The sequence below is a fragment of the Hemicordylus capensis genome, chromosome 1 (assembly GCF_027244095.1).
Source record: "Hemicordylus capensis ecotype Gifberg chromosome 1, rHemCap1.1.pri, whole genome shotgun sequence".
Lineage (NCBI taxonomy): Eukaryota > Metazoa > Chordata > Lepidosauria > Squamata > Cordylidae > Hemicordylus > Hemicordylus capensis.
This window is the reverse complement of record NC_069657.1, coordinates 267,663,223-267,688,681: the sequence shown is the minus strand read 5'-3', so window position 1 is coordinate 267,688,681 and position 25,459 is coordinate 267,663,223. Positions and strand designations below refer to the sequence as shown.

Genomic DNA, 25,459 nt, shown 5'->3' with positions numbered 1-25,459 from the left:
GTTCTTCACTCCCCACATCTCCACTCCTATGCAATCTTCATTGCCAGCAAACATACATCCTATAATCTAGAAATCTACAAATGGCAGACTTCCTGAATTTCCTTTCACAAATCCTTCTTCAACTATTTTAAGCAGTTAGTGGGCAAAACAAGTCACAGACAGGATTGACTGAGGCTTCTGACCTGCCCTGAACAGGGAGATTGAGCAGCGTTGATGTCATAATCACCTCAACCAATGGGAGAGTGTTTTTTGCTCTGCAAGGGAAATCTGAATCTTTAAACTGTTTTTTAAACACACTATTTCACATAGGATGAAAAAGATCACAAAACTACCTAATGGTGAGCTGCTTAATGGATTAATACTACTAAGGATACTATATGAGCTTTAGGAGGCATCCCCATTGTAACAGAGGACACAATCAATGAATAAACAATAGTTTATGATATGACAATAGGCATCAGCCATTCAAAGCAAAGAGTCAAAAATGTTACTTGGCTGCTGCAAGCCCTTTCCACAAGGAAGCCTAAGTAGCTTTTGGATTCCAGCCATTACCTGCAAGTACATATACCTCCATAGTATCCTGGATTTCAGGCTGGCAACCCAATGACTACCTCAATAGTACTTATCAATGGCTAGTTCTCAACTGTGGAACTTATAGCAACCACTTTCCATGAAGTCAGCAACACCTTAATCACTAGGTAAGGGTCAGAGGAGCACCTCTATTATAGAGGGAAGGTGCCATCCGCTAGCTCCAGCTCTTAGGCAGATGCTGCTGCAACAGGAGGAGCTATCTGGCCCATGAGAAGTCTTCTAAGAAACTGAATGCATGCATGCAGAGATAAGAGTGCCTAATGCAGAGGCTGCTACATGGGCTTCCCTCTAGGGCAGGTCTGCTCAATTTAGGCCCCCCTGGGTGTTTTTGAATACAACTCCCATAATCCCCAGCCACAGTGGCCAATAGCCAGGGATTATGGGAATTGTAGCCCAACATCTGCAGGAGGGCCGAAGTTGAGCAGCCCTACTCTAGGATAAGGCATGCAGTTATCAGATTACTGGAAAAAGTCTTTGTACAATAGCTTTTTGCACATGCGGTGTTTTGTTTCTATTTGCAGACTGGATTAGCTAGATTTGGTCATTTGCTGTAAAGGGTTCCAGTGTTAGGAGTAGAGTTCCACTGCCCCTACATTCCTACTGCCGTTTGCATGCTCTTTTTCTTTTACCACCATGCTGTTCCTTGTCACAAGTTTCAAATTACATAAAAAACAAGTAGTTCAGAATAAAGTATGCAAATTGAGTAATTTTATCCAGAACATACATAAATTGATTTGCTAATACTTAGCAATATTAAAGCTAACTTTGAGACCCAGATTAATCCTTACCTTTTATTGTTGTAGGGTGTGTTCTCCCAGATTTCTGGAGGTACATAATATGGGGTACCTACATATGAACAAGCATATGCCATTGGGCTTATCCAAAAACAAAACAAAAAGTAATGTTAGGAACAACAGTCTAACATTTCTACAGCAGCTTTTAAGAACATAAGAACAGACCTGCTGGATCAGGCCCAAGGGCCATCTAGTCCAGCATCCTGTTTCGCACAGTGGCCCACCAGATGCCGCTGGAAGCCACAGACAGGAGTTGAGGGCGTGCCCTCTCACCTGCCATTACTCCCCTGCAACTGGTACTCAGAGGCATCCTGCCTTTGAGGCTGGAGGTGGCCCACAGCCCTCCGACTAGTAGCCATTGATAGACCTCTCCTCCATGAAGTCATCCAAACCCCTCTTAAAGCCATCCAGGTTGTTGGCTGTCACCACATCCTGTGGCGGAGAGTTCCACAAGTGGATCACGCGTTGTGTGAAAAAGTACTTCCGTTTGTTGGTCCTAGACCTCCTGGCAATCAATTTCATGGAGTGACCCCTGGTTCTAGTGTTGTGTGAGAGGGAAAAGAATTTCTCTCTCTCCACTTTCTCCACACCAGGCATGATTTTATAGACCTCTATCATGTCTCCCCGCAGTCATCTTTTTTCTAAACTAAAAAGCCCCAGATGTTGTAGTCTTGCCTCATAAGAAAGGTGCTCTAGGCCCCTGATCATCTTGGTTGCCTTCTTCTGTACCTTCTCCAATTCAACAATGTCCTTTTTAAGATGTGGTGACCAGAAAACATGGTAATACAGAGTTCAGATCCAAATGTAATATTTGCTTACCTGGTAAGTAGTAGTGCAGATCCAAAATCTCCCAGTTTTACTTTTCCATGTTGTGTGAGAAATATGTTCTGCATTACACAAAAGGAAGATCATGTATCTATAGCTATACATAGACACAAAGCACAGTTTATAAAAAACCTATCACTCCCCAAATGAGTGTTTGTGCTAATTATATTATTTGCTTTACTGGCCAACATCCCCAATCTCTGATCCAGTTAAGATGGTTGCTGCTATACCAGAATTTACACCAGTAAAAGACTACTTGTGATCTTGTGGTCCTTGGGTAGCACAGTTAAAAGTGTTAGAAAAAAAGGAGCTAACATATTAACAATCACAGCCACTCCCACAGAAATCACTGCACTGCCAGCCATCACAATGAAACTCATAAGCAATACTCTCACATTATTACTTTATTTTTTACATGCATATCCTGCCTTTCTTCCATGATGAAACTCAAGGTGGTATACATGGATTCCTGGGCAGTCTCTCAACCAGGCACTTAAGCTGCAGCTGGTTTGCTGCTTCACACACCTTCAGACCCAACTCTGGTATATTAGCAGTGCTTTGAAGGCACCAATCAATACACAGCAACAGTAGGAACTCTGAGCTGATGTCACTTAATCCATTCCATATCCTTTATAATAACAATGAACAAGCAGGCTTCCAGGGCCAGCTCCAGGTTTCAAGAGGCCTTCAGCAAAGTGTCCTCCAGCACATCCCCTCCTATGTGGGTGGGCCCCTCTAAGATTTGAGAAGAATTTGCCTTGGCTGCAGCAGCAACTGAGAGTCTTTCTTCTTCTTCCTGTTGCAGCAACATCAAAGCTCCTCTGAGCAGCTTCCAGTCAGTGGCTGCCATCCCATTCTCCAGCCACAATAACCCCAATGTAGTGTTGTTCCAGGGCACGGAGGTGGGCGGGGGGGGGGGATGACAGCTGCCAGTAGATTCCTCATTTATTTTTTTCTACATAGGAAAAGGCTGGCAGCAATTTCCCAGTAACAGTCATTAAATGGGGTTCAGTCACCTTGGATTTGATGTCTCTGTGCAATACACGTCTGTCATGAATGTATTTCACACCCAGGCATATCTGTGCAAACCAAGTGAGTATCTGGGGAAAAGAACATATGGCATGTGGATACCGTACTGGTAAAATGGAGAAAAGAAAGAAAAATCAGAAAGTGCAAATTTATTCTACCAATGACTAACAATCAACAGCAAGTCACAAAGTATGAAGTTGGGCAAGAAAAATGCTCTCTTATATTAGTTCTGCAACTAACTCCATTTGTGTATGTGCACAAGTATGTCACACCTCTGAAATATGTGTTTGTATGTGTGTTGCTCTCGAATGCACACTACAGTCCATACGCATCTTCTTGTGCCTGGATGTGGTTTTGAGCCAGCAGCCAGAAAAACTGCAGACCTGACTCTGTGCCAGTGCTCCTCAGTTGTTTGATACCACAACATTTTTTGGCAGAAAGAGGCAATATCAGTGCCACATAGGGCCTCTCTCTTTGGCTAAAATGATGCAAGAAAATTTGAAGCATGCGCTAGAACAGGGATCCTCAATGCTGGGCCCCCAGATGTTATTGGACTTCAACTCCCATAATCCCCAACCAAAGGCCACTGGGGCTTGGGATTATGGGAGTTGAAGTCCACTAACATCTGGGGGCCCAACGTTGAGGATCCCTGTGCTAGAAAACAAAGATGGCAATCCTGAATACACTTACTAGGGAGTAAGTCCCATTGAATACTATGGGACTCATCTCTGAGGAAATGTGCATTAAACTGCTCTGGATACCACTGTGTTGGATTCATCTACCACTCACCATCTGTCAAAGTGAGAAGTTTCTATGCAGCATTGAGCCCCCTCTCTTTGCCAATATATGGCACAGGAGTAATGTAGCATGGTCCTATCTCCAGGCCTTTACTAACTGAACAAAGGGCAGGTTGAGACTTAGAGGCAATATTAACTGGGCTAGCTTGCAAGTGCAAATAGAATGTCTGCTCACTGTTCTGGGACCTGAGCAAGAAAACATGTGCATGTCAGTTTCAAGAAAAACAAGTAGTTCTGGTAAGAACTAATCTGCCTACTTTCCTTTCACTATAATTTTAATCACCATCTTCACAAGTTAGTCCATTTGAACCTCAAGTTCACGCATCCACCATCTTGAATTGGGATGGATAACATCATCACAAACTATGCTGTTGAGGTATCCCTACAACTGTACCAAATTTGGATCAAATCAGTTAAGTGGTTCACAAGTTAGCCCCCTTGCAACTCAAATGTTCACAAGTCCACCATCTTGTATCAGGGTGGATGACATCATCACAAACTATGCCATTGAGGTATCCCTATGTGACACTACAACAATTTGGTCCAAATTGGTCCAGGAACAGCAAAATTGATGGGGACGGACACACACACAAAGCTAGGTTATCTCATAAGCTTACTTTCCTTAAGGAAAGAAGGCTAACGAAAAAGCCTGTTCCCCAGGTATCAATAGTTTGAGGAACACTCTTACTCTTTACAAACATTTTGACTGCACTATGCATGTGTCACTGTGGTGTAGTGCAGGGTTTCTCAACGTGTGGGTCTCCAGAAGTTATTGGACTTCAACTCCCATAATCCCCAGTCCCAGCAGCCTTTGGTTGGGAATTATGGGAGCTGAAGTCCAATTACATCTGGGGACCCACACGTTGAGAATCCCTGGTGTAGTGGTTAGAGTGTTGGACCGGGACAGGGAAGGCCTAGGTTCAAATCCCCCAACCAACTATGAAGCTCACTGGGTGACCTTGGGACAGTCACTCTTTCAGCCTGACCTATCTCACAGGACGGTTGTGAGGATAAAAGAGAAGAAGAACTACATATAACGCCCTGAGTTTCTTGGACGAAGAATGGGATGCAAGTGTCAAAAATGTATATGTGAACAAGAAAAACCCATACAAAATTTCAAGAGTTTTGAACTGACATTCAGAATAAACTTGACTTTATTAAATAAGAGAAAGGAAATTATGACGGTTGCCTTATTTGTCATAGCAAAAATATATGATATCATTACAGAGATGTTATCACATGGACAGTGTGTGAGTTCTAATTAGAGTGTTCATTTTATGACTGCCTTGTGATCTCTGCATTTTGGTCTTTGGATTTCATTCTATAGACATTTTACTTTATGGCTATGACTAAATCAATCAATAAACCACTACTGCACCTAGAAAATGCAGAATAAGCCATCCCTCTTCAAGATGGTATCCACAGGAATTTCATATATCTGTTGGCTGCACTAAATGTCACTTGTCAGGCACTCCCAGAGCAGCAGACTGTCATACCATGAGGATGAAAGGAAAGGAAGAAGTGCCTTCAACATGTTTAAGATACAGGGTTGAGGGTAGAAAGGCTCATGCTTAGAATATGCTAGGCTTCAGCTAACATACCACACATTTTAAAATCCGTTTACGTAACTTTTTTTAAAAAGTATGAAGAATATTCAAAAGGTGCCAAGTTATATAAGCCCAATATCGTGTCCTTACCGTATCTTCAGGAAACAACTTTCCTTTTTGAAGTTTTATTTTTTGCATTAGATCTCCATCGTCACAGTATTCCATCACTATATATAGATGTCCATCAGCTAGTGGTCAGATAATTTAAGAATTATCAATAGTGCTTTTAGATGCAAAATGTATTACTATCATTCCCTCCAATACCAACTTGGGTGGTAAGTGTCTATACATCTGGGAACAAAATAGAGCCTGTCAGGGTCACCCTACTTCAGGGTGTCTCTGCTGCCACCACTCAGATCCATCTTGTCAGATCTGTCTTGCCCAAGACCAAAAACCATCAACTTCCCCCTCTTATTTGTTTGACAGCATGGGGTTGTCTATTCTGGTGACACAGGAGAGGACATAAACCATTGTTATTCCTTGATAATACTAAAATAATAAGCTTCATTGTTTTTAGCACAAGTTCTTAATACTTGATGGTTAGAACGTTTAGATGTTAACGAAGTGAAATAGTTTTAGGTGTCATAACTCTTAATCTATAACTTACAGAGGTGTGGACAATCTTCAGATCATAGACAGTTGTGGTTCTTTCCTTATTTTATTTCTCCACCTTGGGGTTGGGGTGCCTCACTTGGACATTTTGCTTCTGACCTGCCTCCTTCCTGAGGCCTCTTAGGTCTTTACACAGGCAATGGCTTTCTTATATAGAGCAGCTTTGCCCTCTACCTCTGCTTAAGCCCTGCTTCTCTCTTCCTAGCAGAAGTCTTTCCTGATCAGTAACCTTCTATCTTAGGAAGCCTCTAGCTCACCCTCTCTCCCGTCTTAACCGTCTGACCAACTGTCCTCCAGCTGAACCTCCAACTCTTTTTCTCTCACTAACTGTCTCCTCTCCTGAATTCTAAGAAGGGGTTCTCTGTCCTTCCTGTGATTAGGGATGTGCACAGAACTGGCAGGGGCAGGTTCGACGGAGGGGGGTGTCTAACTTTAAGGGCGGGGGAGGGTGCACTTCCCTCCCCACCACGTTTCCCCCGCCAGTTCTCAGTTTTTCAAAAGTCCTTTGGGGCAGCAGCGCACCTCCCTGCTGCCCCGTTATCTGGATTTGACCGGAAGTCATGAGTGTGCCTGTGTGTGCACCCTCCCCCACCCTTAAAGTTAGACACCCCCCACTGTCGAACCGGCAGAACTGCCAGTCCGTCGAACCAGTTTGGAGGCCCATAAAGGGCCTCCGAACCGGTTCTGTGCACATCCCTACCTGTGATGTCTCACTGCTATTGCAAATCAAGCTCCAGAACATACTTACACATCTCTATAAACATAATTTTAAAAAACACATTTACAATTGTAAAAACACCTAAGCAATACCCTTAAGAATGCAAAACATTACAGGGTCACCCAAAAATATGGCAATGATTTCTACAAGTGAAACTCGTTAAATTAGAATATCGTGCAAAAGTCCATTAATTTCAGTAATGCAAATTAAAAGGTGAAACTGATATATGAGACAGACGCATTACATGCAAAGCGAGATAAGTCAAGCCTTAATTTGTTATCATTGTGATGATCATGGCGTACAGCTCATGAAAACCCCAAATCCACAATCCCAGAAAATTAGAATATTACATGGAACCAAGAAGACAAGGATTGTAGAATAGAACAATATCAGACCTCTGAAAAGTATAAGCATGCATATGTATTCAGTACTTGGTTTGGGCCCCTTTTGCAGCAATTACTGCCTCAATGCGGCGTGGCATGGATGCTATCAGCCTGTGGCACTGATGAGGTGTTATGGAAGACCAGGATGCGTCATTAGCAGCCTTCAGCTCTTCTGCATTGTTTGGTCTCATGTCTCTCATCCTTCTCTTGGCAATACCCCATAGATTCTCTATGGGGTCAGGTCAGGCGAGTTTGCTGGCCAATCAAGCACAGTACACTGTATACTTTTCTGAGGTCCGATATTGTTCTATTCTACAATCCTTGTCTTCTTGGTTCCATGTAATATTCTAATTTTCTGGGATTGTGGATCTGGGGTTTTCATGAGCTGTACGCCATGATCATCACAATTATAACAAATTAAGGCTTGACTTATCTCGCTTTGCATGTAATGCGTCTGTCTCATATATCAGTTTCACCTTTTAATTTGCATTACTGAAATTAATGGACTTTTGCACGATATTCTAATTTTCCGAGTTTCACCTGTACCTTCCTAGGGGACTCAAGTACACAGAAATGCAAATTAAAAGAAAAAGATATACTAAACGGACCTATGAACTTCTGGGACCTGCATGTTTCCAGGACTTATCAAATGCTGAGGGCACAGAGATAAGAAAATACTGAATAACTCATTTTATTGCCTAGAGAGGGAATTCCTGAGTCCATACATTTTTTGCTGTCTGTAGTGTGGAATTGAGAGCTAGTGATTAAACCATGAAATTTTGAAGATGTCTGCTTAAAAAAATGGAGGAAAGAGAGGAGGAAATTGACCTGCTTATGTTCCTAACAGTTTATAGTATCACAGAAGTGAGCACTAGAGTCAAGCAGGATGCATGCCATACGGTTAAAAAAAACTCTCTCTCCACACAATACTCACTCCCCCAGCTATATAACAATAAAGCACTTGGATTTAGGCGGGCAGTCAGCCGCAAATTTGGTTCCTTTAACACTACGTAGCATGGTGAGGGAAGTTTTCAAAAGGACTGGAAAGAAAAAAAAGGTGACTTCTGCAAGCTCCAAACAGTATTACAATGCTCCTGTTCCTGGAACACTGGAACTATGAACACTCCTGATGGGGGATGGGGATACACTGCAATATTTTATTGTGAGTCTCTATTTCTTCCCTATAGTATTGAGCTTAAATGGTTCTATGCATACTGGTTTGGAAGAAAAATTGGGCCAAGCAAAAATAAGGAAGTGGTTCTGCATGCACAAGAGACTGCCAAAGCATACTAGTGTGTATATTAAAAGAAAAACCACAGTAAGTTGGAGCGAACCTGAGGTTCTCGGGGAGTGCGCCCTCCTAGCGCAAGCCACAAGTTTGGCTCATTTTGTGACATCTGAATCTGCCAATGACCGGGTTCCCAATGTTGGATTCCCTCCACTGTCTAACTTTCTCCACCCAACTTATGTTGGTTACAAATGCTAGGTGCATATCGGGCAGAGGAGGTAACCTGCCTGTTGCAACCCAATATTGGTGGGTTCGGATGTCACAAAATGAATCGGACTTCTGGCTCACGCCACGAGTGAGTGCTCCCCGGAAACTTCCAGTTTTCTCCAACTTTCTTTCTGGCAGTAATCTGAACCAGACAAATGAAACTATAATTTTGAAATGTGCATATTTACCTTCAAATGATTCCTGGTAAGTGACAATATTTGGATGCTTCATTTTAGCCAACAGAATAGATTCATTCCAAGATTTCTCTGTATCAATGACAGACTGCAAACCATATTGCTAGTCAGTACAAATATATAGCTATTGCATAATACTAAAAATTCACTGCGGGATAATATTAGACTTCAATTTGTTTTCATCAGCCTCCTACAGTAAGCAGAAATTTTCTGCTTCTCAGAGGCTGTGAATCTTATTCCATATACTAGTATGTGCCACTAAAACAAATGGGACTTACCACCAAGTACGAAAACTACGGCTCTCAATGCAAGATAGTTAAATAGGCAACTAGCAGCACAATACTATGCTTACTTAAAAGTCAGTCCCATCAAGTTCAATGGAATTTACTCACTAGTAATTTTGCTTAGGTAGCAACATAAAAATGGTAGCACCTTCAATGGAGTTCGCAGAAGGCCTTTTGCAGTTGTGTTGCTCTGCAAAGTTGCGCTACCACTAGTGGAAGAGGAGCCACACAGATTCGTGTTGCACAAGGATACTGCAATCCCCATTTGCAATATACAGACTTGTGAAAATTACTTCACAAGTGAATGTGCTAGTGCAAGAACTAGCTTGGTGAACTTCTTTAAACAAATGTGTGCTTCATCCTTAGGCTAGCTAGTGAAAGAGCATTTTCACCAGCACAAGACCAGTCTCAAAGCTACCCACAGAAGTATTAGCAGTGCTGGGTTCTGAAAAAACCACTTGGAATCAAAATTCATAACTGTAATAAACTCTGGGTCTGTTTTTGAGTATTTGTCTTGTCTGTGTCTCTTTGCCAAGCAGGTATTCAAAGAATCAGGGGCGTGGGGACAATGAAGAATAGGGGGGTGAACTTCCCTCAAGCTGCCAAGGCACCTCCCCGCCCTTGGCCAGGACACCCCCTTGCCCCTTTCCGACCCTGGCCAGTGAACGAAGCTCTCGCTGGCTTGGAGCATGAGGTGCGCCCCTCTCCTCCCCAGACAGTGTTTCACTGAAACGCTGGCTGGGCGGGGCAGGGAGTCCAGCCAGTCAGCATTTCAATGGAACACTGACTGAGGAGGATGGGAGTGAGTCTGAACGGACCCTCCCCTGGGCAGTAGCCACACATCCCCTGCATCTGACATCAGATGCAGGGGGTGTGGCCAATACCGGGGATGGGGCCAGAGAGCCTCTGCAGAGTTTCCCAAGTCAGCGGTTTGTCAAATCGCTGACTGGGAGCTCCTTTCCCTGCCTCCACGCACACCACACCCCTCCTTCTTAGAGACATCAGGTAATGTCTCAACCAGAGACAGAATATTAGCTGGTATGGAGATGTCCCTAATTAGACTTCCATCGAGAAGTTCTACTGAAGTTCACAATTAAAAAGAATACAAAAATCACCATCAAAACAAAACAAAAATATTGAAATCAACGTAGAGTACACTACCACTACAACAGTTCAGTCTCAGTCACCAAGACGGATAGAGGCCAGGTTGCTATTTTCCAGCAGTGGCAGAGCAGCTAATAACTGTAAAAGGCATTCCAGACTACAGCTGTAACCTGGGCATCCAGAAGCAAAACTGGGTCTGCCTCCAAGCTACAAACCTGATCATTACGGGGGAATGTGACCTCATCCAGAACAGGCATATCCTCAGCCGAATGATTCCACTAGCCAATTCTCTATCAATTCAGTTTCATTTAAATGGATAATAGTTAATAAACAGTTACCTTGGGAAGTCTTATTTCCTTCATTGCATATTTCTGATTTCTGTTCTTGTGATGGACTAACAGAACTCTCCCAAATGATCCTTCTCCGAGAATTCTTAACACAGTATATTTATCCATGGTTGTCAAATGGCCTGAATGTTTTCAAGCGACTCTTCAATTCTCAGCAGGTTCCCCACCGCCCCCACTCTGGAACGCCCTATTTGAAAGTAGCAAGACAACAAAACAAATGATTAGACGCATCTAAATGGGACCAGCCAATTCCTCCTGGGGCTGGTTGTTCCTCCCTTCTGGTTTTCATGCTTTGTAAATCGGCCACAATATAAAAGGATATAATTAAAATATATACATTTGTAACTGCTCGTGTAGCTACCTGAGATCCAGCCACTTTTCCATGCTAACTAGTGAAGAGTTTTGCATTATTTGAATATTCTTGCACCAACAGTCCAATTAAGGTTTAAACGGAGTTTGGGGTCACTGCTACGAACTCCGGCCTAGTCCCCCTGATGCAGCTGGATCTCCTCTCATATTACTCTGTGACTAGAATCCTTTCATATACATTTATATCATAAGCGGAATTCTTATGCCCCTTTTATGTAACTAGATGCCTTATAAGTCATTGTGTTTAATTGCTTATATTATATTAATTGTTCAGTTCCGTATTCTCACTGAGCCTTAAGCAGGAGTTGCAAGACTTTGGCTCACATAAACTACCATGGGAAGGAACACTGGAAGCTGCCATATACTGAGTCAGACCATTGGTCTATCTAGCTCAGTATTGTCTACACAAACTGGCAGCGGCTTCTTCAAGGTTGCTGGCAGGAACCTATCTTGGAGAGGGAATTTGAAACCTTCTGCTCTTCCCAGAGCGGCTCCATCCCGAGGGGAATATCTTACAGTGGTCTCCCATTCAAATGGCCCTGCTTAGCTAGGGGGACAAGTCATAGTGCTATCTTCAACATTTTTGTGTATAGTGGGCTTGTGTGGAGGATTTATGAATGACCTTGTTTACTGCCAGATTGTGGTTTATATCTCTTGTACATTCAGATTAGGCAGGATGGCAGATATTAAAGAACTTTTAAACTGAATGTTTTGTAAGAGCAATTAAGGCTTATAGATTACAGCAGAAGTGACATTTTCTGTATTATTGCAGCAATATGTGAGGCTATGGCATGCTTTAATTGTATATAAGATATGTTATGTGACTTAGCTCTCGCAAATTCCAACCCCAGCCCTTTCCTTTACCCCTACACCCATATTATACATCAATGAACAATGGTTAAGATGGGCCAAAAGGTCAGAAGATTAACAACGCTGTTTTGACGTTTATGACAGAATCCATCAAGGCCAGAAGACTCTAAATGACAATATCCATCAGAGACATTTTGAAATAACTACTTGGTGTGGGTGATAAGGAACCAGGGTCCAAGACATGGTGGAGCCTGGCTAGCAGAAGAATAACACCTGGGCCAGAACCTATAATTTGGGCATCTGAGCTGGTATGGCCTAATCAAATTGGGCTGACCTGGGAGCTGATTGACCCAAGGAAGCATCAAAGGAAAATGGAAGGCATAACTGCTCTGCACCAGGAGTAAGAAGCCAGAGGAGTAGATTGGGATACCCTGTCTTGATCACTTCTCTCCAATACACATATTGCTTCTTTTTGTTCCCCAGCTACTCTACAAATCTCTTCGCCTCATCTCTACAATCTGCAGCATCATTGGTAAACCCAGGGTGATTCAATCAGTCTGGTTAATTGATTGACTCCTGCAACATTTTGAATTGGATTTTATTCCTAAACCTTCCCTTCTCTCCATCCTTCTCCCTTTCCCCCTCCCCCCTTCTTCAGAATTGTAACCTGATAGGTTAGGGACTTAAGCATGTTTGCCTAGCTTCTTTTCTGTATGCTTTCTATTTTATTCAGTAAGTGTACCAAAAGATCACCTTAAGTGGTGCAGCGGGGAAATGCTTGACTAACAAGCAGAAGATTGCCGGTTCAAATCCTCACTAGTACTATATCAGGAAGCAGCAATATAGGAAGATGCTGAAAGGCATCATCTCACACTGCACAGTAGGAGGCAATGGTAACCTTCCCCCCCCACCACACAATATTCTACCAAAGGAAACCACAGGGGGCTCTGTGAGTGCCAGGAGTCGAAATCCGACTTGACAGCACACTTTACCAAAAGATCATTCCTGCTCTGGTCTTTGTTTCTACTCACACATCCACCGAAAGAAACCACAGGGCTCTGTGGGCACCAGGAGTCAAAATCCGACTTGACAGCACACTTTACCAAAAGATCACTCCTGCTCTGGTCTTTATTTCTACTCAGACATCCACCGAAAGAACTATATTGAGAGGATGAATATTTGCTCATCTGAGGGATCTAAGAAACCTGGGCAGGGCTGGTAAGCCAGGCGCCCCTTTTGGTTAAAAGACCACCTCTCACAGCAGGGAGAATGCAAGTCCTGAATGAATGAACAAGAGCTGAGCTTTTCCTCCGCACATGGAACTATACCTTTGGGCAGGGCTCTAATGTTAGGAGCTAACATCTCATTGATTAGGAGCAGAATCTCCAGCATCAGCAGCTGCATCTTCCCAGAGTGGAACTTCCAGTGCCGATTGCAGCGAACAGTGGAATAGCCTTTACATCTCACTGCTGTAAAATCTCACTGGTGGAAAGCGGCACCCCAGAGTGGTAGCAGCAGCAGCAGCACCTTTGGGCTAATCTTCTAGGGCAGAAGCACCCAGTGGTGTGTTGGAAGGAGTTGGGCTATTATTCCACTACAGAACAATCCTACAGACTGATATCTGAAAATTAGGTAGGCAAAACACCCCAGTGGACTGGCACATACTTGATCCAAGAGACATCTGCTCTTGTTAAAAGAAAGCATGGCCATTGGATTTGGTCAGATGACTCGCTGATGAAAGCGAGTGGCCACCATCTAGTGATGCATTGGTGATGCATTTGGATAGTCACAGGTATCCAAAAGAGAGGGCTCATGCTACCCAGAATAAACTGAGGTGTGCCAATCAACCAGGGAACTTCAACTGATCGTGACAGCACGAGAGTAGAGAGGTGATTCAGATTAATGCCCCCATCATGCGACTGAAGGATGTGCCAACGATGCATCACAATGTCCTTCAGTAATTTCAGGACTGGCATGTTTGCTCTCAGCGCCTTTGCATTCCCATCACATGTGGTGAGAGCTGCTGTGCCAGTATTGTCTGAACTGACCCAGAAGTTATCAAGGAGAAACACATTCATAAGAATTCATCAACCCAAATCTCCTCTCATATATATGTAGGTGCACTCACATGTACACCGAGATGTTTCCCAAATGTGATGAGCTCAGTTTCAAGTGGCCAGAATCTTCAAATCCCACCCCAAGTACAGGCACAGATCCATTTACGCATAAGTACAGGGGCGTAACTATAATAGGGCAAGGGGAGACCGTTGTCTGGGGGCCCACTGCCTTGGGGGGGGCACCAGAGGCAAGTCACATGACTGACTCCCCCAGCCACGCACCCGCCGGGGCTTCTTTCAGTTGTATTCATCCTTCGAAACTGATGTGAGTGTTAAGACTTGGAGCTACCAGAACAGCATGTCTTTCTCTAGTACCATTAAATGACTTGCATCATCCACAATTTACAAAACCTTAAAAAAAAAAAATAGTGGCTAGTTATGTTCCTTTGAACAAAGATGGCAGCCTTTGCTATGGTGAACTGGACATATATATGTGCATCAGCACGTTTCCCAGGGATATGCCCCTGAAAAGCTGGTGCAAACAACAGAAGATCACTTGTAAATACTTCATTTCCAGGCTTGATTAAAAGAAAAATACCTTCCTCTTTAAAGAGAACCATCTATTTCTGCACTATCTGGACAGTCAGTTAGGGAACACTTGATCTTCTAGTTGGGAAAGGCTCCCTACCAGCACTTCTACTATTTCGTGAGTAAAAAGACCACCAGGCCAGCAAGACATCAACTTCAAATGAACAATGTTGAAAATCATGTCTGTGCAAATGTTGCACAGCACAGAATTCCTCTTGAATGAAGAGCTCGCTTTGCAAGGCGTCACCGCCTTTAGCGAAGGCCATATCCTGGACTGAGGCGCGGAGGGGACGGGAAACGGTGCGAAGACAGCAGCCTGCACTGGGAGGAGAGAGACAAAGAAAACAAGCGCTCTTTCATTGCTTTCTCATAGGCCGCGGGCGAGGAAAGCCAAACGCCTTTGCAGAGCTGACAGCTACTTGTGGAAATGTTTCTGCTTGTCTCTGCACCTCCTTTAGTCCTGTCTGTGGGCATATTGCCGAGCTATAGCGGGGCTCCCTGTACCTACCACTCCCGCCGTGCTCCCGCCTTCACCTACGCGCGGCTCCACAAAAACTCGGCTACCGGCTCGCTCGTAGCTCCTCCTCCTCGATTGGCAGCGATGACGGACGAGGGTGGGAAAGGAAGGGCTCCTGCTACCTTCTTCTGTGTACGGGCATTGTTCCGCCCCTAAAGGAAGATAAGAGGGGCATGATCTGGGGCGAAGGGAGGGCGTCTCTTTTCGCTTTGCAAAATGCAAATGCCAATACAAAGCAAAGCAGTAGCTGCCATGTGCGCGGTGTTGCGATTCATACCTCCCGGCAGTCTTGGCCTAGAACTAGTGAAATGGCCACGTCATGTGGTCTGAGCTTGAGCCACGCCAGCCCGCTGGGCCAAAGCCGAGTCCCTCAGGCTTAGAAAGCCAAATGCGCCTCTAGAGATGGCTCTGTGGGCTTCAGGTTTGTGGGAGCTGGCTGTGCATGAGAGTGGATTGTAAACGGAGACACTGACGCGTCGCTTGGGATTTGGACTCTCTTTGGCAAAAATTGCAGGGATCTGCCCAAGAGTGACGGGGGCGAGAGCGGGACAAGCGGAGACACAGCTTGCCCACCCCATACGGGCACTTTGTTCCTTCCATGCTCCCCCTCATTTTTTCTCCTGCCACGACTGGATTTGTCCATACCTTCGTTGGGTCAGTGCTAGCAAACTGGAGGAAAGCTAGTTTCTTTTGCAATAAGTGGCTGGATTTTCAACTGCCACAGAAGACTCCCGCTCTTCTTTCAAACCATCTCTTTCCTTTTTTGAATTTCAAAGAGGACAGAATATTTTTACAAGAACCTTAATTTCCATGATTTCATTGACATACTAAGTCCTCATACCATAATTTGCAGTATTACTGGGGAAAGGTAAAGTAGTCCCTGCTTTGTTGTATTATTCGTTTCTGCAGATGGGCATTTGTGTAGGAAAGGTGCAACATTTTGCTCAAGGTCCCTCTTGTACTACAACATATTCTAGGAAAATGCATTATTTTCAATAGTTAAGCAAATGACAAAGTATACAATTAATGCACATAAACTGTGAGCTTCCAGTTAATAATCAATGTGTAGTGTTATGTCACATGCACTAAGTAAGTTGCTCAATCTTCATAAGGATTAAGTTTTTGCAGGATAGGAATCTATTCTCTAAGTATAGTCTAAGCTCCACGGTTGTTCCTCTTAAGTACGTATAGAATCAAGTTCCAACTTAAGTTTGCTTTAAGACATTTTCATTTGTAGTACAACCTGTTAAAACCACTGGCTGATATTTAAATTAGTGTGCACACTGAAAAATCTCCCTCACTCACACACTCCTTTTACACCATGCCACTGCACCTCCACAAAATGTCACAAGGTCTCACAGCCCTCCAGGGACATATCTCCAAAATACACAATGGGCTGCAAAGGGAAGGGGGGTGGGGATTGATAATCTTATTTATTTATTTATTTATTTATTGAAACATTTTTATACCGCCCAAAACTTATGTCTCTGGGCGGTTTACAACAGAATAAAAACAAAGTAAAACATTTGTTAAAACAAAAATGGGGGTGGGGGGAACACACACATTACAACAATTTAAAAATTTCAAAACAATAATTTAAAACAGCATTAACCCCATTAAAACATTAATTAAAAGCCTGGGTGAAGAAATGTTTTTAAAGACTTTTTAAAAGCTGTCAGAGATGTGGAGACTCTTATTTCACTAGGGAGCGCATTCCAAAGCCTCGGGGCAGCAGCAGAGAAGGCCCCTCCCTGAGTGGCCACCAGACGAGCTGGTGGAAAATGCAGACAGACCTCTCCTGATGATCTCAGTGGGGGGTGGGGTTCATGCAGAAGAAGGCATTCCCTTAAATACCTAGGGCCCAAACTGTTTAGGGCTTTATAGGTTATAACCAGCACCTTGTATTTTGCCTGGAAACATATCGGCAGCCAGTGTATCTCCAATACAGGAGTTATATGGTCTCTCCAAGATGACCCAGAGACCAGCCTGGCTGCTGCATTCTGGACCAGCTGTAGTTTCTGGACTACCTACAAGGGCAGCCCCACATAGAGCGTATTACAGTAATCTAGTCTGGAGGTTACCAGCAGGTGTACCACTGTTTTGAGGTCATTCACCTCAAGGAATGGACGCAGCTGGTGTATCAGCCGAAGCTGATAGAAGGCACTTCTGGCCACCGCCTCAACCTGGGACACCAGAGAGAGGCTCGGATCCAGAAGCACTCCTAGACTGTGTACCTGCTCCTTCTGGGGAAGTGTGACCCCATCCAGAACAGGCAGCTCAAAATCATATTTCGAGTTGCAACCCCGCACAATGAGTAGCTCCATCTTAGCCGGATTCAGCCTCAGCTTGTTATCCCTCATCCAGCCCATCACCGACTCCAGGCAGGCATTTAGGGAGGTTATGCCCTCTCTCGATGATGCTGACATGGAGAAATAGATTCGGGTGTCATCAGCATACTGGTAACACCCTGCACCAAATCTCCTGATGATCTCTCCCAGCGGTTTCATGTAGATACTAAACAACATTGGAGACAATATGGAGCCCTGGGGAACACCATACAAAAGTTCAGATTTTGAAGAACAGCAGTCTCCAAGGGACACCATCTGGAACCTGCCCGAGAGGTAGGAGCGGAACCACTGCAAAGCCGTGCCTCCAACTCCCAAGCCCCTCAGATGCTCCAGAAGGATACTATGGTCAATAGTATTGAAAGCCACCAAAAGATCCAAAAGGACCAACAGAGTCACACTTCCTCTGTCAATTGCCAATTGGAGATCATCCATCAGGCTGACCAAAGCAGTCTCCACCCCATAGCCAGCCCAAAAGCCAGTTTGAAATGGGTCAAGATAATCAGTTTCATCCAAGACTGTCTGGAGCTGTGAGGCCACCACCCTCTCAATTACCTTGCCCAGCCACGGAAGGTTGGAGACAGGCCAGTAGTTGCTCAAGTCCGAGGGATCCAGGGTAGGCTTCTTCAGAAACAGTCTAATAATTGCCTGCTTAAGACAAGGAGGCATCCTACCTTCCCTCAGAGATGCATTTATAATCTCTCTACCAGGCCTTCTACAACAACCCCCCTGCCAGATAATATAAGCCGTGTCAGACAAGGGTCAAGAGAACAGGTGGTAGGCCGCACCATTCCAATCAGCTTGTCCACATCCTCAGGAGTCACAAACTGGAACCGATCCAACCTAATCACACAAGAGGAGTCGCTGGACACCTCCACATCAGACACTGAGGTAATTGTAGAGATGGAGTCTAAGTCGGGCCGAATACAAGAGATTTCCCCCACAAAGAATTCATTAAACACATCACAGCGGGTTCCAGATTCTGATTCAAGGGAGGAGGGGCACTCACTAGACCTCTCACAACCCTGAACTACTCCACCGGACGTGAACTTGCGGATGCAATACGGAAATCGCTTCTTTGCCGCATGTATTGCCTGAGCATAGGTCTTCAAATGAATTCTATGTTGCAATCTGTTGGATTCAAGCCGAGACTTTCTCCACTTGCGCTCCAGTTGTCTACCTCGCCGCTTCAGCCCCCGTAGTTCTCCCGTATACCAAGGGGCCAATTTTGAAGCAGGTTGGAGAGGACACTTAGGAGCAATCATGTCTACTGCCCCGTTCCAATTCTCCACCAGGGCATCAACAGGATCACCAGCAGAGCCAACACTAAACCCCTCCAAGGCTTCTTGAAATCCTATTGGATCCAATAACCTTCTCGGGCGGATCATCCTAATAGGTCCCTTGTGAAGGTGGGAAGCGATTGTGAGTCCGACCTTAACCAGATGGTGGTCCATCCATGACAATGGGGAAACCACAGGATTCCCCACCCACGGAACACCACCCTGATCAGAGTGAAAGACCAAATCAAGCGTGTGACCAGCAATGTGTGTCGGCCCCGAGACCACTTGGGATAGGCCCACAGTCGTCATGGCCACTATGAACTACTGAGCCGCCCTGGACAAATTGGTCCCAAAGTGAACATTGAAGTCCCCCAGCACCACAAGCCTGGGGGACTCCAACGCCAAGTCCGTCAGCTCAGTTAGGGACCCTGTTGAGCAGCGGGGTGATCGGTACACTAACAGAAGTCCCAGTCTATCCCTGGTCCCCAGTCTTAAGTACACACATTCAATATGGTCTGACACTCTAACAGGGATCCTGGTAAGGGAAAGGTTATTCTTATGGACCACAGCCACTCTACCTCCCCACCCATGGTCCCTCACCCGCTCAACAGAGTAGCCTGAAGAAGCTGGGACCACACTGGGCCCCCAGCCAGGTCTCTGTAATATGTACCAGGTCGGCACCTTCATCCAGAATCAAATCATGGATGGTTTTCGATTTGTTCCGGACTGACCTGGCATTACAGAGGAGCAAGGTGAGCTTCCAAGGATGATCAGCACTACTCCCCAAGGTCAAAGAGCTGGCAGGACAGCCGGAAGGGGAAACAGCTATTAGATTTCCAAGTCCCCTTCCCCTGTAACAGCCCACTGACCTGCCAACGTTACTTCTTCTGTTCCCCACCACTACCGGAATGGCTGCCCCACAGTCCGATCACGATAATGATCGTTCCTACTCTATTGAACAGGCAAAGATTTTTGATGCATGCAACATTTAGTCTGGATGTCAACCACTATTTTATACCTTTTGTATCATGTATCAGCATATCTATTAAAATGCTCAATTCAGTATTTAGGAGGGTAGTCAAGTTTCTATACTGCCTTAGGTTTTTTTTTTTTTAAAAAACTTTTGTTAAAACTGACTTCACCACTGAGGCATGGAGGGGACAAGAAATGGTGTGAATACAGCCTGCACTGGGAGGAGAGAGACCACACACGCTTTCACCTGGCAAACAGGAAATTTTTATTTTATTTATTTAAATAAAATAAAATGTTACCTTAAGATTTAAGATGAAAATTTATTTAAGTCTTCTTAAAATTTCCAAGTTGTCACTAACTCAAAAGGTTATAGCAACACTTTTGTAAAAGACAGCAGAGATATTTTACATACAGTTTAACAAGAGATTGTACCTTTTCAACATCAATACAGAGTGTTACGATAAATACATTCCATTTCTTAAAATATTAGTAGTAGCTGCTACTTTGAACACACATGTTCAAAGTCCTGATACAGACATAACGACTGCATTCCTTAGCCATAATGTAAGCGGTTACATCTCCTAACCAATGAAATTGGGTCTCTGGTTAAGAAAGAACTAGGGTTAGTGTTAAGGTCACTGTAGGGGGAATTAGCAAATGAGTTAGGAAGAGATGAGGAGCCCCAAAGTCACTCCTTGCCTTGCCCTTCCAGGCGAGTACCAACTTTCTGTAGTGCATTGTTTTGTCTGTAGATGAAGGCATTGTTTTCATCTCCCAATTCTCCAAGCTGCTCAAGTGAAGAAACACAAGGGTTGTGATCTTTCAACATGTTTGGCAATTTGCACACCTTGCCTTGTAGGCGGCGAGAACGTCTCACAGGGGTTAGAAACTTCAGGTCTTTAACAGCAGAGTCACTAGCTTCACACTGCAGCTTTTTCTTCATACTTGGGGATCAAGAACAGAGCGAGGCCAAATTACACAAAATACTTTCAAGACTATAGTGGTTACAATGCAAGAAAGATCTGTTTACAACTGAATAACCACAAAGTGTTGCAAATACTTTGTCTCAGACAACCTAATATATTTGATACCTCTCTTCCCAATCTACAGCAGACCCATAGAAATTCAGCTTGTCACAGTCCAGTGGTAGCCTACACCACCATTTCCCAACCCTTTCCCCCACAAGGCACACTCGAATGGGGTGGGTGGGGGGAGACTGGGGGCACACTGCTGCTCCAAGAGCCTTTTTTCATGTGGTGGTGATAACGCTACCACATGGTTTATTTATCCTACTGGTGCATTATGGGGGGCATCAGATGCATAACCTGGGCATTTAAACTCCTGGCTTTGCAGCTGACCTGCTCCTTTGTGCACTGGAAGGGGAAGCCTCCTTCCCAGTGCATTATGGGCTGAATCAGCTGAATCAACCTCTGTCTACCCTGCAAACTGGAAAATTTATGCATAGCCTAGCCACATGATGGTTAGGATGCATTTGGAGTGTGTGTGCGTGCGAGAGAGAGAGAGAGAGAGAGCCGAGAAGTGAGCAAAAAAAAATAGTTCCCCTACTTTCTCCGAAGACAACTTCTTTTCCGTAGCTGAGATGTGATAAAGTCCTCCATTACAAATTCTTTTAGGCAACTAATCTGTGGCACCAGCATAAAGGGTCAGCTTTTATGCTTATGACCTTTGATTCCCCTCAATCTTCTGATGTTCAGAGGTTACCTTTCCTACCAATTTCTTTGAACAGGCTTTCAAGAACATCCAGCCATACCTGGATCAAGTGTATAGATCATCTTCCCTAAATACTTGTTGACACTATCTACTCAAGATTCAGCAACTAGACTAAGCTGTTTGTAGTAAGTTAGTGATTTTTCTTCCCAGTATAGAGCCTGTAACATTTGAAAATTATGCCTTACCTTTCTAAGTAAGGAGTAGTTGACACATTATATTTAATTAAGTATGAACCCTCTTTGTCATTTTCAGGAGTTTTACATTCCAAGATTCCATCTCTCTTTGCATCATCACTGGCCTTTTGTTCTTTTACACATGCAATTGGCTTGTGATGTTCTTTATTTTTGTCCTTGCTTTCATTTGGAAAGCTCTCTGGTTCAGACGTCAAACAAACTGCTGCTGCTGCTTTTGGGCAAGTCTCTTCATTACAAGACTCAGTTTTATTCATGTGGACTTCTTTCAAAGAATTTGCTACCATTTCTTCCTCTAAATTAGTTTCTGCCGTATCATTTAGAGCAATTTCTTTCTTCATACTTTCCTCTAAAAAAAAAGTATACACACTGTCATATTTAGGGCAACTTAGAAACTTCCTGTGAGAAGAGTGATTCAAGGATTACTGTATGTTATCTCATCCATCCTTTGATATTTGCATCATATTCACTGAGCAAAAATAAAAGTTCTTTGTAGTCATGTGTTCCAATTACATTAATAAAAAAATTAGAATCACAAATATAACATGAATATAGTATATATTCTTGAACTTTAGAAGTTGATAGTGTGTTCAGATTTGAAACCTTAACCAAAACTTATTTGAAGGTAAACTGTTCAGTTCTTTCATAGGCAGCGGCTTCTCCAAGGTTGCAGGTACGAGTCTCTCCCAGCCTAAGAGATGCCAGAGAGGGAACTTGGAACTTTCTGCATGCAAACATGCAGATGTTCTTCCCAGAGTGGCCCCATCCCCTAAGGGGAACATCTTACCATGTTCACATGTAGCCTTCCATTCAAATGCAAGCCAGGGTTTGCCCTGCTTAGCAAAGGGGAAATTCATGCTCACTACCCACAAGGCCAGCTCTTTTCCCTAGAGCAAACAACCCTGAATTCTAATAATATGCGCGACAGACAGAAAGGAAGAACTTCTCTCTATACTGGGTGTCATGTCTTGGAAGTAGTTCTGAAAAATTAAGACTGATTCTATAAAAGCAAGAAGTCAGACTAAGCCATGCTCTACGGGAGCCTGAGCAGGCCTTCTCTGCCTCGAAAGCTGGCTTCTCTTCCCCCCACCACCCCTTTCCACTCAAGAGGTTTAAACTGAACTTTAATTATTTTAAAAGGGTAATTAAAACACAGGGCTACTGTGAACTGAGGATAGGGCTACTATGAATCCCAAGAGAAGATACTAACTGACTATATCTCAGTTTTAAGCAAGTAGGGAGATATCAAGACAAAGGGAGGTTTCAAACGAGAGGAGAAATGGATGATACTGCATGCAAGCCTGATGCATAAAGCTTTTCACAGTGCTAAAACCTGATTTTATGTATTCAGTTGTCTTGCTTGCTGCTGTTTTATTTTGTTGCTCTTTCTCTCCATCAGGCCTTTCTGCTTTGTTACTATGTTATCACTAGAATAGACAAGTATGATATATAATTAAGAGCAAGTGACACAAGCTTGGTGGAAGGAAGCTGTTGTGACTTATTTGGGGAGCCTGCCCAGCTTAAATTAGAAAGGTACATTGGTACTCACCGTGAAGGTGTCTTCTGGCTGGTGTAGAAGAGGTCACCCAAGCTTGGGACTTGCTCGGGGGGGGGGAGGTGAGTGCAGATGCCCCCTATGTGGCCCCTCCCTCAGGGCCTACTCCTACAGGGAATGTGGGGGTTCCCCCTGATGCTGCCACTGTAAAGGGCTGGATTCAGGAGGCCATTCAGGTCTCACTGGCAGCGGCGCTTAAAGTGCGGAAGCCTGCAAGGCATTGCAAGGCAGGCTGTGATCCATGTATCGCCCTCAGACTCTCAGGAGGAGACGGTGCCCGCTAAGCAGCCCAGGGTGGCTATACGCCAGGACTCTGTGCCCAGGGGTAGGGGGAGTCTTCAGACGAGTCAGGAGAGGACTCCCCAGATTTATTGCGACCCAGGGTCAGTGGGTCGGAGACATTGCTGGGCAACCCAGACAAGGGGCCCTCCTCCTCGGAAGAGGGGGAGATTGAGGACTCTGCAGCAAACCTACACAGTCAGAGGCTCTCTCTTATGGTGGATTTTCAGCCACTAATTAACCAGCCTATTGCTGCGCTTGATCTGTAGCCAGTTACAGAGGAACAGATCTCTCCTGTGTCCAAGGGCTCCTTGGTGCTGCCTAAGGCTAAGGTACCACAGATTAAATCAATGATACCTGAGGGCTTTACTAATACCATCAAGGAGGAATGGGCGGCTATTGCGACTCCCAAAGCGTATGTTGGCATTGGCTTGCAAATTGTACAACTTTGAGGAGGAGACTCTGGACTTGCTGAAGGTGGCACTTAGGGATGCTCCCTTCGGGGCCCAACTTAGTAGCATAGGGTACCCAAGGATGGGGACTCCTCTATTAAGGAGCCAGGAAACAGAAAAGCAGAATCTGCACTGCGCAGGGCCCACGAGGCTTGAGCAGTGGCCATCAGAGCTGACACCACTGCGTCCTTGGTGTCTAGAGCATCGGTCTTGTGGATCGGCGAGTTACCCAATGACCCTCCCGCTGATCAATCTAAGATGCGGTGTAAGCTACTTCGTCTGCAGAGGGCGGCTGCCTTTTCAGCGGATGCTACTCTGGACAGTTTTCAGTTCTCAGCACGTGTGGTCAGTGCAGGTGTCCTGGCAAGAAGCAACATATGGCTAAAATTTTGGAAGTTGATAATACGTCTAGGGCTAAATTAGCTGCTGTTCCCTATGCTGGTGGGGGGGGAAGCTAATTGGGGATGAGGCCCTGAAAGAGGTCCTCATTGAAACTGCCATCAGCCCCTAGGAAGGAGGACAAGAGTTTTAATTGCAGACCGACGCAAACCTTCAGGGCGTTTAGACCTCAGTTTGTCAGAGGGAGCCTTTTAGGCCTTTTCGATCGCAGTGGAACAGATCTAGAGGCCAAGGCAGGCAAGGGTTCACTCAGTAGAACCATCAGTCTTTCGGAAACCAGCAGCAGGGCCCCCAAGCAGCAGTCCTGACTCCCACTCAGGCAAAGTGGGGGTCTGCCATTTGGCCCGTTTGGAAAGAATCCATCGACAGGTGGGTTCTTTCCATTAGCCTACACGGGTACGAAGTGGAGCTGGCCAGCCCCCCAGGAAACAGATTCCTCCTTACCCCTAGATCTGGGAAACCGGAAAAGCACAAGGGGTTGTCCATGGCCATTCCGTATCTGGTGGCTATAGGGGCCATAGAGGAGGTCCCACCTCTTCAGAGAGGCAAGGGCATCTATTCTGTGATTTTTACGGTGCCAAAAAAGGACGGATCGGCCAGGGCAGTTCTCAACCTACGCCCAGTCAACCGTTTTGTGATAAAAAGGAGGTTCAGGATGGAAACCCTTTGTACCATCTCAGAGGCATTGCAGATGGGGGACTACATGGCTTCAATAGATCTCCAGGAGGCCTATTTACACATCCCCATTCATCCACGCAGTCGACATATACTCCACTTCTGCTACATGGGGAGGCATCATCAGTACAGAGCCCTTCCTTTTGGTCTCTCATCAGCCACCCGAGTTTTTATGAAGGTTCTAGTCTGCTAGTGGCCACTTTATGCACTGAGGGGGTCCACCTGTATTGTTACCTCGACAACTTGCTCAAGAAGGGGCAGTTCAGTCGGCTCTGTCCAGAACAATGTCTGTGTTACGTGCCCATGGGTTTCTGATAAATTTGGGCAAGAGTCACCTGATGCCCACACAGAGCCTTCGTCATTTGGGCATGGTAATGGACACCTCAGTAGGCAAACTGTTTCTGCCACAGGATCGGATGGAGGTCTTATCGTCACTGGCTCGTGTGATTGCTTCGAGAC

General features: G+C 44.8%; 2 protein-coding genes across 10 annotated transcripts in view; both read right to left on the bottom strand.

Annotated features, from left to right (window-relative positions):
• The window catches only part of NEK3 (NIMA related kinase 3), a 33,044-nt gene extending 17,406 nt beyond the window's left edge, over nt 1-15,638 (bottom strand). The window contains exons 1-9 of one of the 6 annotated variants that reach the window (XM_053285073.1): nt 15,399-15,638; nt 15,113-15,273; nt 10,772-10,967; nt 9,040-9,133; nt 5,734-5,831; nt 3,227-3,310; nt 2,205-2,272; nt 1,380-1,466; nt 183-254 (exon numbers count right to left, since the gene is read on the bottom strand). In XM_053285073.1, coding sequence (XP_053141048.1) covers nt 183-254; nt 1,380-1,466; nt 2,205-2,272; nt 3,227-3,310; nt 5,734-5,831; nt 9,040-9,133; nt 10,772-10,888 — 620 coding nt within the window. In that variant the 5' untranslated portion in view covers nt 10,889-10,967; nt 15,113-15,273; nt 15,399-15,638. Of the gene's footprint in view, nt 1-182; nt 255-1,379; nt 1,467-2,204; nt 2,273-3,226; nt 3,311-5,733; nt 5,832-6,250; nt 6,574-9,039; nt 9,134-10,771; nt 10,968-14,087; nt 14,104-15,112; nt 15,274-15,398 lie in introns of those variants that run through there. The other 5 variants (XM_053285070.1, XM_053285072.1, XM_053285071.1 and 2 more) reach the window with 5 other exon arrangements.
• Nucleotides 15,639-20,018: 4,380 nt separating this feature from the next.
• CKAP2 (cytoskeleton associated protein 2) overlaps nt 20,019-25,459 on the bottom strand; it is a 17,095-nt gene continuing 11,654 nt past the window's right edge. For all 4 annotated transcript variants that reach the window (XM_053285067.1, XM_053285069.1, XM_053285065.1 and 1 more), the window contains exons 7-8: nt 21,635-21,989; nt 20,019-20,662 (exon numbers count right to left, since the gene is read on the bottom strand). In XM_053285067.1, the coding sequence (XP_053141042.1) occupies nt 20,407-20,662; nt 21,635-21,989 (611 nt within the window). In that variant the 3' untranslated portion in view covers nt 20,019-20,406. The remainder of the gene's footprint in view (nt 20,663-21,634; nt 21,990-25,459) is intronic.